This window comes from Rhinatrema bivittatum, chromosome 3, assembly GCF_901001135.1.
Source record: "Rhinatrema bivittatum chromosome 3, aRhiBiv1.1, whole genome shotgun sequence".
NCBI lineage: Eukaryota > Metazoa > Chordata > Amphibia > Gymnophiona > Rhinatrematidae > Rhinatrema > Rhinatrema bivittatum.
In genome coordinates, this window is record NC_042617.1 from 37,261,070 (window position 1) to 37,275,721 (window position 14,652).

The window sequence follows — 14,652 nt, forward strand, 5'->3', positions numbered from 1 at the left end:
CCCACATGTGAGGATTACCATTCTGCTTGACCAAGGAGAAAGCAGAGTTGCTTACCTGTAACAGGTGTTCTCCTAGGTCAGCAGGAAGTTAGTCCTCAAGAAACCCGCCAGCCACTTCGCAGAGTTGGGTTCTCCTTTCAATTTGTTGTTTTATTTTTTCACTCATAAATTCTATATTTTGAGACTGAAGAGGGACCCACGTGGGTGTGTGGATTATGGGATACTGGGCATGCTCAGTGTGCCAGTCAGAGTTCTAGAAACGTTGACAAATGTTTTCAGTGCTGGGCTCCATCCAAGATGTCAGAACTAACATCCTGCTGTCCTAGGAGAACACCTGTTACAGGTAAGCAATTCTGCAAAACTTCTTCACCACCTGAAGATCTCATATACTCAAGTTTGTGGAGAAAGTGGGCACACTCCTAAAGGTGTAGAACCGCAAAATTGCCGATCTTAGAGCAGAGACTATGGGCATTTTGAAAATTCTAGAGGTCCCATCAGAACAAACAGCTCTACTCTCACATGTGCTACTGAATGCTGTCATGAATAAAGCATGGGAATCCCTTCATACCATGGTCACAACATCCAGAAAACTGGATCTCAAATTCAGAATGCAGAAATCAACTCATTATGGCATGGTTCAAATTCCACATGCCTCTAGTAGTTGAATCTGCCATGAAAAGGGAAAAAAAGATGAGGTTACGCACCAGTATGCCCCCCACCCAAGGCAAAGACAAGGTATTGGCTGAGTTTGGGTGCAAGATATTCCAGAGTTCCACGCTGAATGCGCACATCCAGAAACACCAGTTTTATATTTCTCGGTTTCTTTATGAATGCGTACCTTTGTCTTGATGGGACAGGGGGATCAAGGCTTATGTCATCTCCTGAAAACCATCTATGAGGCCTTTGGCACATCTGCTAAGACCTCAGTGGCTTCCATTGTAGCCAGATGTTTAGCTTGGTTGCACTCCAGTGCAATTCGCAAGAACGTCCACAACAAGCTAGCCAAATTGACTTGTGAAAGGGATAACCTCTTTGGAGAGAAACTAAGAGAAACAGGAACAAAGTGTGGCAGTACAGTCATTAACCTCATCTGCAGATAACCAGTCTACCTCCACAAAATATTATTTCCCCTATAAAAGGTCCTTTCACCAGCGCAAGCCATATTGGCAATATCAACAACCAAGACTTTAAATCCAACAGCCTCAACAGAGGAGCTTGCAAAGAGCTCAAAGAACTCAAAAACCACAACAAACACAACTCCAGAGGACACAGAAGGGTTTTTGAGACATGATCAGTCATAGCACTGTCGCAGATTGGGGGCTGAATAGCGTTTTTTTGTTTTTTTTTACCAAGCCTGGTCCACGATAGCAACGGATCAATGGGTTCTCAATGTCATTTCTCAGGGTTACAAACTGGACTTCACTCAACTACCACTGACTCCTCATCTAGTGGCATCCATGAAGGACTTTTCCCAAATTCTATTGTTACAGCAGGAGTGCACATTCTGTTACATCAACAAGCAATCTGTGCTCTCCTGCGCCCTCATACCAGCAAGGGCTAGTATTCCCAATAGTTCTTGTCCCCAAAAACTTGGGAGGTCTTTGCCCATTTTTTGGATCTGTGTTCTCTCAAGTTTATCAAGAGACACAAGTTCAAAATGACTTCCCTGAAATCAATCCTGCCATTTCTACAACCCAACGATTGGATATGTTCTCTGGATCTGAAGGATGCGTATACTCTGGATCTGAAGGATGCATCCATAGTTCATATTGGCGCTACCTTTGTACTGGTAATGCTGATTTCCCACTTGGAAACAAAGTCCTCCCCTTTGGATTCTCTTCTACCCAGACAGTTTTCACAAAATGTCTTGTGGTAGTGGTGGCGCATTTACAGAAACGGGAATCTGGATTTTCTTGTATCTTGACGATTGGCTCATTGTTTGTCTGAATCAGCAGATTCTACAGAATCATTTGATCAAGACAATTCAATGCCTGAAAGGCCTGGAATTTATTATAAATTACGAAAATTTCCACCTTGACCCTTGTCAGATTCTTCAGTTCAGAGGAACAAGGATTCACATGCCTCTCTGTGGGGTGTTCCTACCCGATGACAGAGCTCAAACTCTCTACAATCTCTGTGCCTATTTCTTCAGCGGTAGAGTTTTAATTTTACTAGGACACTTGGCAAAGGCGCAATACATGTGGTCCCTCGCACCTGTCTTCAAATAAGACGATTACAATGGGGCTTAAAGTCTCATAATGGAATCAATGCAGGCAGCCCATGTCAAAGAGAATTCATGGTACAGCCTCAAGGATGAGAGACATATTCTGGTGGCTGATGCCCTCAGTATTTGCAAGGGGTGCCATTCAGGAATCCTACTCACCAGTTAATACTCACAATGGATGCCTCAACAAAAGGTTGGGGAGTCCATCTTTTTTTTATCTGAAAACTTAGATCCTATGGACCCCAGCAGAAAGCAGTGGCAAATAAATCTGTTGGAATTGAGAGCAATAAAGAATGAAATGCATACATTCGCGCCAATGCTTCAGGGCAAGTGTATAATGATCCACACGGACAATCAGGTGGCCATGTTCTATATAAACATACAGGACTGTGTGTAAGGAGGCAGTACAGATTTGGGAATGGGCAGAGAAAAACAGGACAATCCTACAGGCATCCTTTCTTTCAGGACTGGCAAATACAGAAGCAGACAGACTCAGCAGAATCTTCCACGTGACAAATTGCCCCTAGACCAAACTGTAGCGGGGGATCTTTTCAACAGCTGGGGAACGCCATGCATAGATCTGTTTGCCTCAGAACACAACACAAAACTGAACACCTTTTTGCTTGATTCTTCCTAGTAAATGAAAAATATCTCAAGATGCTTTTCTGATCCCTTGGTCAATGGGCCTCCTGTACAGGTATCTCCAATTCCTCTAATATCTCGGACTGTACAGAAATATATATCAGACAAGGTGAGCATGTCTCGTCTTGCTCCAGCGAGGCCAAGACGGCCTTAGTATGCTTATCTAGTACAACTTTCCATCCACCAGTATTCCTGGGGGACAGCATACAGCAACTGATACAGGAAAACGGGACGCTCATTCACCCAATGCATTCCTCCCTCCAACTGATAGCATTGAGATTGAACGAGAGGTCCTAGATCATTTCCAACTCCCATCCCACATCACTGACATTTTAATAGTGGCTAGAAATCCTTCCACTAGAAAAAAGTTTGCTTTCAAATGGAGAAGATATTCTGAATGGTGCCTCAAGGGGGAGGATTGATCCTTTTCACTTGCTCCCCAGAATGCTTACTGCGGTACTTACACACGCTTTCCATTTCAGGTTTAGTGGTAACATCCGTACGTGTATATCCAAGTGCAATAGCAGCCTACCATAAAGTGGGAGAAATCCTCTTCATTTCATCTCATCCCCTGATCTCGTGCTTTATGGAGGGTCTATTAGATATTCACACACCAATGCGGAAACCTGTACCGTGGGATATAAACATTGTCTTAGAGAGCCTTATGGGTGCTCCCTTCGAACCTATGGAATCCACATCTTTGAAACATATTTTACCTGGAAAGTACTTTTTCTTGTTGCAGTGACTACGGCAAGGAGAGCAAGTGAATTTCAAGCACTAGTGACTTATCCTTCATACTTGCAATTCCATCATGACAAAGTCTTACTACATACAACCTGACCACCTTGCCAAAGGTAGTATCTGTATTCCTGTTAAATCAGACCATTTCATTACCTACCTTCTTCCCTAAATCACATGCGAAAAAGAGGGAGAGGGTACTTTACACACTGGACTGCAAGAGATCCCTCGCGCAATTAGGCTACGTCTCAACTCTTCATTACCTTTAAGCTAAATGATCCATGGAAAGCAGAAATGAAAAGAACACTATCCAACTGGTTAATACAATGTATTCAGTTCTGTTACACATAACACTCGATTGAGCTAACTAATATTGGATTCCCTCTAGTATTATTACCCTGTTTTCCGTGTTCCTTGTAAAGCCTGTTGACTGCTTTGTTTTTTGTAAACCGATAAGATGTTCCTAACGATTGTCGACATATAAAAATCTTAAACAAAAAAATGAATAATATGATTAAAGCACATCAGGTCAGAGCGACAGCGACTTCATTAGCTCATCTGTATAACATCCCAATTCAGGATATTCGTAGAGCAGCAACATGGTCAGCAATTCATACTGTCACATCTCACTCCTGTCTCAATCAACAGTCAGCTGCTGACGGTGCATTGGGATCGGCAGTTTTGCATCACATCCAAAGAACTTAAGAGCTGTCCACAAGATGCTCGGGTTGCCAATCAAGATTAATAGTAACTTGTTAGCACAGGCAATCCTCAGCTTGGGACTCCCAGACAGTATGGCTAAATAAGCCTGTATATCGACGGAATAAAGCAAGTTTGCTTACCATAAACGGTGTTTTCCGTAGATAGCAGGATGATTTAGCTATGTAAACCCACCTCCCTGGACAGCCATCTGATTTTACTCTGTGGATCAGCTTAATCATCCATCAGCTGAAGAGACTTGCATGATATGTGAGGGAAGAGACGCATAGAGGAAAACTCTGAGAGCTTAGAGTGACAGCTCTGCTCATATAATGCCCAGACGATGTCACCCAGACAGGATGGCTAAATCATCCTATCTATGGAAAACACCATTTACTGAAAGCAAACTTGCTTTTTTTTTTTTTTTTTCCAGATTAGGTATAGAAATAAAATGTGTAAAGGAAAAACATTTCCAGGTATTATACCTAATCACTCTTAAACCAATGTAGAAATGTATATATACAATTCTTTTAAGCTTTTTATAAGCTAAAGACTGATGTGCTGCTGATAGAATCTAAGACTAGCATTTTATTTTTAATTATAATTCAGTACTTTGTGTAATAAATGATAAACTATATTTCTCTTTTTTGTTCTCCTGAACACACAGAAAATAATAGGAAAACTTGCAACATGCCTTGAATTACGGAGCGCAGCCTTGCAGGTAAATATCTCTGGTGTTTTAATTTATTTTATTTTCTTAGAAGAATTGCTTTGCTACAAGCTCAGAATTAGTGTGTTGGCTTCTGCAGCCAAATGAGGGATATAGAACCTTGTATAAATAAGAATTTTCTGGTTAGCAAAACTAGTCACTGACAAATTCCAGATGACTAGACTTGTACCTACAAAGAAAATTCCATGCTTTCTTCAACTGAAGTAGAAAATTAGCATACTGGTAAAATGCTGTTAAACATTTGATCCATGGCATTCAAATAAACATCTAGCAAACAATATGCAAAGCATATGATGCTATGTTTTGACCTGCATTAGATATCAAGGGGAAGGTACACTTAGTATTTATCCATAAATATAAGGAGCTCCATGCCTCATGTTAAAGGAAACTTAAGTTATACAGCTGGTTACTTTAAAAGAAGTCTAGATGGCTGTAGAGTCCATCCTTCTTCTGATTGCCTAACAGCACTTTCTTCATGGTAATCCAGAAGAAAGTGAAAAAAAATAAACAATTGGCTTCCGTGGTATTCTACAATAATCCCCCAACAAGCCTCCATTAACAAAAATGCACCTGATTGACTTCATCTTTCCTTATGGTAGATGATACCATATGCACCTACCCTAGTGGTTAGAGCAGCAGACTATGAGCCAGGGAAGCCAAAGTTCAAATCCCGCTGCAGCTTCCTGTGACCTTGAGCAAGTCCCTTCAACCTCCATTGCTTCAAGTACTTAGATTATGAGCCATCTGGGGATAGGGAAGTACCTACAGTACTTGAATGTAATCTGCTTTGAAGTGCAAGAAAAGTGGAATATAAATCAAATAAATACTGCAAAATATGATTACCATCAATTAAAATGTATCACATATAAGGCCAACCTACACCAGTCATCTCAGTTATACAGCCCTGAGTTTTGAATATAAATCATCCTGTGTTCATATAAGATATGTCCCTGTTATATGCAGAACTCTCTGGTAGTAATGAATCTATTATTCACTGTGGATATTAACAGTTCACACAGTCCACCAAGACCAATCTGTATCAAGATTGTTGTTCTGCCTCTTACATGTCTTGTGCATAGTTATGAGATGAGCACCACACTGCAACTGAATGGAGAAATTGAAAAAAGGATAGGGGACAGGGAATGTTTGCAGAATGGGAAGAAAGATGAGGGAGAGAAAATGCAGAATTTACAACTGTAGGAGTTCTGTCTAATAATTTAATGAGGCAACCATCATCATCCCTTTTTAAAAGTCCATTTTGTGTTTATATCTTAGGTTTTTTTATTCTTTTAATTTGTTTTTGATTGTTTGAAATTCATTTTTAGTATCCTGATCTGATAAAGCATAACTCTCAAAGCTAATCATAAACTTAATAAACTAGTCCAGTAAAAGGTATTGCGTACGATTTATTTATTGACATTTGTACGTATTCTAGTGGATACACAATCATGTTACTTTATTTGATAATTATTTCTGCAATTTTAAATTTTTAGCAGAAAATGTATTTTAATTTCATACAGCATCTAAGCCCCCAAGATGTAGAACCTAGTGTATTATATAGACTTGCAGACATCTTACATTTTTTGGGCAGCAAACTGATAGATCCTGCATTTCTCTGAGGACAAGCAATATGCATCAGCCTTTACAGATGGATGACATCAGTGGACAGAGCCCAGGTCGGAGCTTTTTTCAAACTCATTACTTCTTAAAATGCTCTATTGAGCATGTGCAGCACTTCCTTGTCAGTAGAGCATGCACAGGGCCACTCTATTCTATTCTTAAGACCTAATGGCCCAAGGAGCTCAGTCAACCTTTTTATTTTTTGCTATGATTAATTCCTTTGATGTCATTGCAGCTATTTTTCATCTGATGTTCCAAAAGGAACCAAAGACCATTGACTTCAGCAAGTACCCCCAGTACCAGCTGCACTATGTCCATCATGGATCCACATGTCAGTGTGGTTTCCCAGGGAATGGACACAGCTTCTCAAGCTTAAGCTATTGTCTTAAGTTAACTCCCAAAGGCTATTGAACCAATGAAGAGCTTATGGAGAAGCTTCTTAAATTAAGTAGGATCAGTCCATCGAAGCCCCAGAGCTGTACCTGGCATTGGTGATACATTGAAATCGAGGGAGCATAGCCCTTCATCAAAGTCAAGCACCATTATGGGCCAAGGAAACAGACCAACGTCTAGCTTCTCCGACCTGATAAAAACTAGAAATTGTGTTTCATCAGTGCCAGCATCAGGGGATTCAGCATTGAGTAAAAGTGAAGAAGCATCAACATTGATCCTGTTGATGTATGATGCTGGGAGCAGGGAGATACCAGCTGCAGCCCTACATCTTCCCAAGCAACCCCATAGGGGAGGACCTGTAGGGAGATATCTCATGTTTACTACTGAATCATCAAATATGAATCATAAGAGCCAAGAAACTGGCAGGCCCCAGGCACTGTCACAGCAAGAGACTTTACCCAGGTGAACTTTAAACAGCACTGTCTCAGTGGAAAAGTAAAGAAATTTTTGCCCTGATACCAAAGAATACCTTATCAGATCTGCCTGTTTGTAAACGTCTGTCAAAACAAAAAAAGCAGACAGAGACAACAGCTTAAGCCCATGGACGAGCCAAGGCAAGCAAAGATCAGAAAGACCCTCACCCTTAGAGGGGGCGGTTGGAGACGGAGAAATGCTGACACTGGCAGAAAGCCTGGTATATAGATGTGGCAATTCTCCCCTCCTGAAGAAATGGGGAGGGGGGCACAAGAGCTGCAACGTGGCAGAGCCCCTCCTGAAGTAATAGGGAGGGGGAAAAACCTGCAATGGGGCACAGGACCCTCCACCTACCATGTGGTTATGCCTAAGGTTATGCATATTTATCTGGGGGGCAAAGAAGAAAGGGAAAGCACAAACCCTAAGAGGAAAAAAATAAGGAAAAACCCGGAGAGCGGATCCAAGAGCACAGACCCTGAAACCAGAGAAGGAAAGAGCCAAGGACCCTCTTGAGGAAGCAAACCCTGAGGGGAACGAATCCGGAGAGCATCCCTGAAAGTGAAAGAGGGGGTTCAGAAGCAGACCAGTATTCCCTGCTATCAAGAAGGGAGAAGACTAGGTGCCTGCTTCGGTGTGGAGAGTAGGACGAAGTCTGAGATGGTGAGGGGCAAGAGCAAGCCCAGTCAGCCGACCAGTACCAGAGCCAGAAGCAAGTCTCCTTCCTGGACAGCCGGCCCGCTCTGCCAGTACCAAGCCCAGGAAGCAAGCCTCTCCCCTGCCCTCATTCTCCAGCTCTCCAATTAAAGCCAGAAATATGGCCTGAAGCCTAGACCAAGGATAAGTAAAAGTTAGCCATAAGTGTTAATATACTAAGCAGACTAAGGCTTATGGCATATCTGATACTACCCATGATACAGAACTTTCTTTAGCGAAAACTGGTGCTTAGGGGCCAGGATGTTAGAGATAGGAATTGTTGTTATTTTCTAGATGCTATATCCTGCCAAATCTGTTAAATAAGTCTATTTCTGAGGAGAATACACGTTGTCGTTTCCTGACTTAGGATCACAAGTAAGGTGGGAAGGCAGCTGGTAGTGTTTTGTAGCAGACAGTTCCCTGCACCCTTAAACTTACAGGCCGCTCACCTTTGAGACACTTGGGGGATATGAGGTGGTCTCCAAGGACTCATGATGCACCTCTCCTGCTTCCCATGCAGTATTGGCATCAGCAACTTCTAAGGATTTGAATAAAAGGATCCAGCAAATGGTGAACCATAACCTGGCTAACCAGTACATCAGTTGAGAGCCTCTACCAATGGGGTTGGAAGAAACAATCTTATGGCTACAAACTTCTTATCTATGTTAATAAATAAATCAATGCATATACAGCAAAGTTCTCTGATTCAACGGCAGGGGAGAAGAAAAACTGATACTTCACACATCCAGCAGAGCTCTCTGCTTCAACGGCAGGGGAGAAGAAAAGAGGGTTCGCACTCACAAAGCGGGGAGTAGCTGGCTTGTTACAGCGGTTACTACCCCAAACCAAATGTGCCTGATACTTCACTTTCGATGCACATCCAGCATGGCTCTCTGCTTCAACGGCATGGGAGAAGACTTATACGTCACGCATATCCAGCATAGCTCCCTGCTTCAACGGCAGGGGAGAAGAAAAACAACCAATAAGGGCTAATAACATAGTCTGGGTAAAACAAATAAGCATGGGTGCAGCTTGCTTATTGCGGCAGCTACTACCCCTAACGAATCAAGCTGGATATTTCACTTGGATGCAGCTCCATCACTGCTCTCTACATTAAAGGCGGGGGTGGAAGGGAAATAGAACCAAGAGCTAAGAGAAACAGATAAGTATGAGAGAAAATATGTGTGAAGCTTGCTGGGCAGACTAGATGGGCCATTTGGTCTTCTTCTGCCGTCATTTCTATGTTTCTATGTAAATAAGACATGCAAGACAGGCTTGTTGATTTGCTCTGCAGTGAAAGAAAACACTTTGGAGATAGTCAAAGAAGCGTGGATCAAATAAACTACTGTGCTACATTTCAGACTTTCTGCAGCCACTTTTGACCCTCTTTTCATATAAAATAGTTATTCAAGTGGGATGCTGAGGAGGCACTTCTGTCGTCAGAGAAGGCATTGTCCTGTAAGAATAGTGGACCCTTGTGCTTCAGCGTGGTTAACACAGCCTAGTAGACTAACCTACTAGGCCCTTGCTGGCAGTTGGCGAATGTGCTCTGGACTGGGACTAGACTGGAGCTTCACCTATTACCAGCTCCGTTGCCAGCAAGTTGAGCCTTTGGGTTCCGGAGGTCGGCAGGACTTTAGGCAATGGTCCCACAGGACAAGGAGTAAGATTCTGGGGCCAAGCTGAGGTAAGGGTAGGCAGCAATCAGTGGGACATCAGGTACAGGCCAAGGGTCAGGGCAAGCGATGAGCAAAGTATAGTCCAATTTACGTAGCAATGGTCAGAGGCAAACAGCAAGCAGAAGGGTAGTCCAGCTCCAAGCAGAGGTCAAATCCGAGAAGTTGGGCAGAGGTAGGATGAAGGCAACGAGGACAGAGTCGGGAGGAAGGACAGGGCAGGCTGGACAAGGCAAGGACGAGGCAAAAAACAGGAACACAAAGCAACACATACTGCAAGGCAGGAGACCCATTGCTGAAGTGAAGTTCCAGGGGAAGAGCTTGGGTTAAATAGTGGAAGGCACTGACATCAGGAGGCGTTGGCAGCTGTATTCCCATCATGGGGTCTACAGGGCTACAGCTGGGACTGGTGCACAGTGCGTCAGGGCTAGACTCATGCTGCGTCAGGGGGAGGGGTAAGGCCTGTACAGAGATGAGTGCTGCTGGTTGTGGTATGATCCCGCAACTAGCAAACATTACACATCTTTGTCAACCAGGCCCATGCTCTCGACCTAGACAACAGAACTTTTTTTTTCTTTTTCTTTTTCTTTTTTTTCTTTAATTTTTATTTGATAAGTACAGAATGTCTTCCATAGAAAACAGCATCATGCTACAAAACAGAAAAAAAAATTATAAAAAAGAGGATATACAATTTCTCACAGGACAAGCAGGATGGTTGTCCTCACAAATGGGTGACATCGAGGATGGAGCCCACCACGGAAAACTTCTGTCAAAGTTTAAACAGAACTTTGACTGGCCCCTACTGGGCATGCCCAGTAAGGCACTGACCCTGCAGCCAGCAGGGGTCTCCCTTCAGTCTTCTTTTTTCCGCGCAGCAGTTGCCACGCGGTGAAAGGAGCTCTCTTACCACGTTCCTGACAGGAATTCGGTTTTTTTCTTTCCGAAGAAAATTTGCCCCTCAGGGGTCTCCCTTCGACAAATTTTTGTCACCTCCGCGAAAGCCGGTAAGTTTTTTGCCGATTTTCATCGACTGCCGTCGATTTTGGCCCTAGAGGCCTGTTGGCACTTACCAATCCCGCGGCTAAATTTGGCCCTAGGCCATGGCGACGGGGTTCCGTCGTTGTCCGGATTGCACCCGGACTATGTCAATCACAGATCCCCATCGGGTCTGTGTTCTATGTTTGGGAAGTGAGCATGATGTCCTGACTTGCACTAAATGTGCCCTAATGACACCTAAGGGTCGTAAAGCCAGGATGGAGAAGATGGGGCTCCTCTTCCATGCACCCACCCCAACGCCATCGATAGCATCGACGTCATCGGAACCGGCACCGTCGAAGTTGCACCACCATCGTCAACCTTCCGGTGACCGTCCTCCACCGATGACTTCTCGGCCGTCGACTCCTGTCCCCTCCCCGGATGGGCGAGGAGATCGGAAGGATAAGCATCGCCATCGACGGCACAAGTCTCGGCCCGTCGAGGATCCACAACCATCGACCTCTGAACAGGCCGAGCCACCGACGAAAAAGCCTCGGTCAGACCTGGCACCGTCCACGTCTCGTTCGCAGGCACCGAGGAAACCCTCACCCTCCCGGGGTGCGGGGGCCGTGATCCCACCGGTTACGGTGGTACTTCCGGCCCTGCCTCAGCCTCCCTCTCCCGTCGAGCCGGGTATGGTTACCCCTGGTCTCCGGGCAGAACTGGACCGGCTGGTCCAGGAGGCCATCGAGAATGCGATGCGAAGATTCCAGCCTCCACCGGCACCGCCTCCGGCACCGATTCCGGCACCGCCTCAGGCACCGACCTCAGCACCGACTCTGCCACCGAGGAGGGAACTGACCACCGAGCCTCTAGTGGAAGCGTTGGCACCGATACTAAATCGTATGGAGGCACTCATGCGCGCCCTTCCATCGGTGATTCCAGTAGCACCGACTACACCATCATCTCCGGAAGGACATTCATCGACAGGAGAAACACCATTCCGGATTCCTCCGTCCGGTGTCGTTCCATCGGTGCCTTCACATACCTTTCCACCGATTTATCCTTCGGCTCCATCGATTCCAAGATCGGCACCGATTCCATCGGTACCCCCGAAGCCCTCGATGCCGTTCACAGTTCCGCTTGCAGCACCGATTCCATCGATGCCTTTGGATCCTCTACCAGGTCCTTCAGGACTGCAAGCCCTACATGATCCTTATGATACCTGGGGTGATGATACATCTTCAGATACAGATTTACCATCCCCACCATCTCCTACAGAGAGTAGAAAACGATCTCCTCCTGAAGATCTCTCCTTTATAAATTTTGTAAAGGAGATGTCAGAAATTGTGCCTTTTCAGCTGCAATCTGAGACCGATGACAGGCACCAAATGATGGAGCTGCTCCAATTTCTGGATGCCCCAAAAATCATCGCTTCCATCCCCATTCACCAGGTATTTCTGGATCTTTTAAAGAAAAACTGGGAATCACCTTCATCTGTGTCACCAGTTAATAAAAAAGCTGACTCAACATACCTCGTTCAGTCAGCACCAGGATTTCAGAAGTCTCAACTGGATCATCGCTCTGTTGTAGTTGAGTCTGCGCAAAAGAAGGCCAAGCGCCTAAAACCACACTCTTCCACTCCCCCTATCAAGGACAACAAATTCCTTGATAGTGTGGGCAGGAAAGTGTATCATGAGGCTATGTTGATATCTCGCATAGCTTCATACCAACTTTATATGACTCAATACAACAGAGCTATCCTTAAACAGATGCAGGACTACGCTGACACATTACCGGACCAATACCAGCCACAGCTTCAAGCCCTCCTTCACAAAGGATTTGAAGCTGGGAAGCACGAGATCAGAACGGCCTACGATATCTTTGATGCTTCCACGAAAGTCTCAGCTACTGCCATCTCAGCCAGACGTTGGGCTTGGTTAAAATCATCCAACCTTCGCCCAGAGGTCCAGGATCGTCTAGCCGATTTACCCTGCTTGGGGGACAATCTGTTCGGAGAACAGATTCAACAGATTGTGGCGGAATTGAAGGATCACCACGAGACGTTGAAACAACTTTCGTCTGTTCCATCTGAGGTATCCTCCAAACCACCACCTAAGAAGGACTCTAAAAAGTCATTCTTTCGGCCACGTCGTTATTACCCTCCGTCGACTAGGCCTCGTCCGGCTCGATCCTCCACCAGACCTCAGCTACGCCAACCTCGGAAACAAAGACCTGCTGTAGCCCCACCTCCCGGGCCTGCGGCAGGCCTTTGACTTCCCGATACGGAGCACATGCCATATCCCACTCCCCCACATCCCTGTAGGGGGTCGTCTGTGCCACTTTTTGCAGCATTGGATACGGATTACCTCAGACCAGTGGGTGCTGGCAATTATCGCACAGGGTTACCACCTCAATTTCATAACTCTTCCGACAGACTCCCCGCCTCTTCAAGCATGGAGTCTATCCAGCCACTTGACTCAATTACAACAGGAAGTATCCCTTCTTTTGCAATCAAATGCTATAGAACCTGTCCCTCCCTCTCAACGAGGCAAGGGATTTTACTCCAGGTACTTCCTAATTCCAAAAAAGTCAGGAGGGCTACGTCCAATTTTGGACCTTCGGGCCCTCAACAAGTACCTTCAAAAAGAAAAGTTCAAGATGGTAACCCTGGGCACGTTACTCCCTCTGCTGCAAAGAGGGGATTGGCTATGCTCCCTCGACCTCAAGGAAGCTTATACCCATATTGCGATAACACAATCCCATCGCAAATATCTGCGGTTCCTAGTAGGCCGCGACCATTATCAATATCGAGTACTACCTTTCGGTCTGGCATCTGCTCCACGAGTCTTCACCAAATGCCTCGTAGTTGTAGCAGCATTCCTCAGGAAGGAAGGTGTCCACGTATACCCCTATCTGGACGATTGGCTAATCAGGGCCTCCACCCCTCAGATTGCCCGGTCCTCCCTACAATTGACAATCAACACACTCCTTTCCTTAGGGTTTCTTGTCAATTACGAGAAATCTTGCTTCGTCCCATCTCAAACCTTATCTTTCATTGGGGCAGACTTGGACACCTTACAGGCAAAGGCCTACCTTCCGCTTCAACGGGTCCAAACTCTCATGTCCCTAGCTCACCAGCTCCAGTCTCAAGATACGGCCACGGCTCGCCAGTTCCTCATTCTCCTAGGACACATGGCATCCTCGGTTCAAGTCACTCCCATGACCCGACTAGCCATGAGAGTAACACAATGGACTCTACGACACCAATGGATTCAAGCTTTTCAGCCTCTGTCCTCCATAGTCACAGTCACACAAGCGCTGCGCCTATCCTTAACCTGGTGGACGACTCAGGTCAACCTCCTTCAGGGCTTACCCTTTCTTCCACCGGATCCGCAAGTAATCCTAACCACCGACGCTTCTCACATCGGTTGGGGAGCCCATGTGGACAACTTTCAAACCCAAGGGTTATGGTCCAACGAGGAAGCCGAACACCAGATCAATTTCCTGGAACTTCGAGCAATCTGCTATGCGCTCCGCACTTTCAAAGATCATCTCTTTCATCAGATAATCTTAATCCAGACGGACAACCAAGTGGCCATGTGGTACATAAACAAGCAGGGAGGCACAGGCTCCTTCCTTCTGTGTCAGGAAGCTGCGCAGATCTGGGCGGAAGCCCTCTCCCACTCCATGTACCTCAGGGCCACTTACCTGCCGGGAGTAGACAATGTATTGGCAGACCGACTGAGCCGTGTCTTCCGACCCCACGAGTGGTCACTCGATCCTCT

At 45.4% G+C, this 14,652-nt stretch overlaps 1 protein-coding gene across 2 annotated transcripts in view; it reads left to right on the top strand.

Annotated features, from left to right (window-relative positions):
* AIDA (axin interactor, dorsalization associated) overlaps positions 1–14,652 on the top strand; it is a 140,496-nt gene that overhangs the window by 49,020 nt on the left and 76,824 nt on the right. For both annotated transcript variants that reach the window (XM_029593139.1, XM_029593138.1), the window contains exon 3: positions 4,971–5,024. In XM_029593139.1, the coding sequence (XP_029448999.1) occupies positions 4,971–5,024 (54 nt within the window). The remainder of the gene's footprint in view (positions 1–4,970; positions 5,025–14,652) is intronic.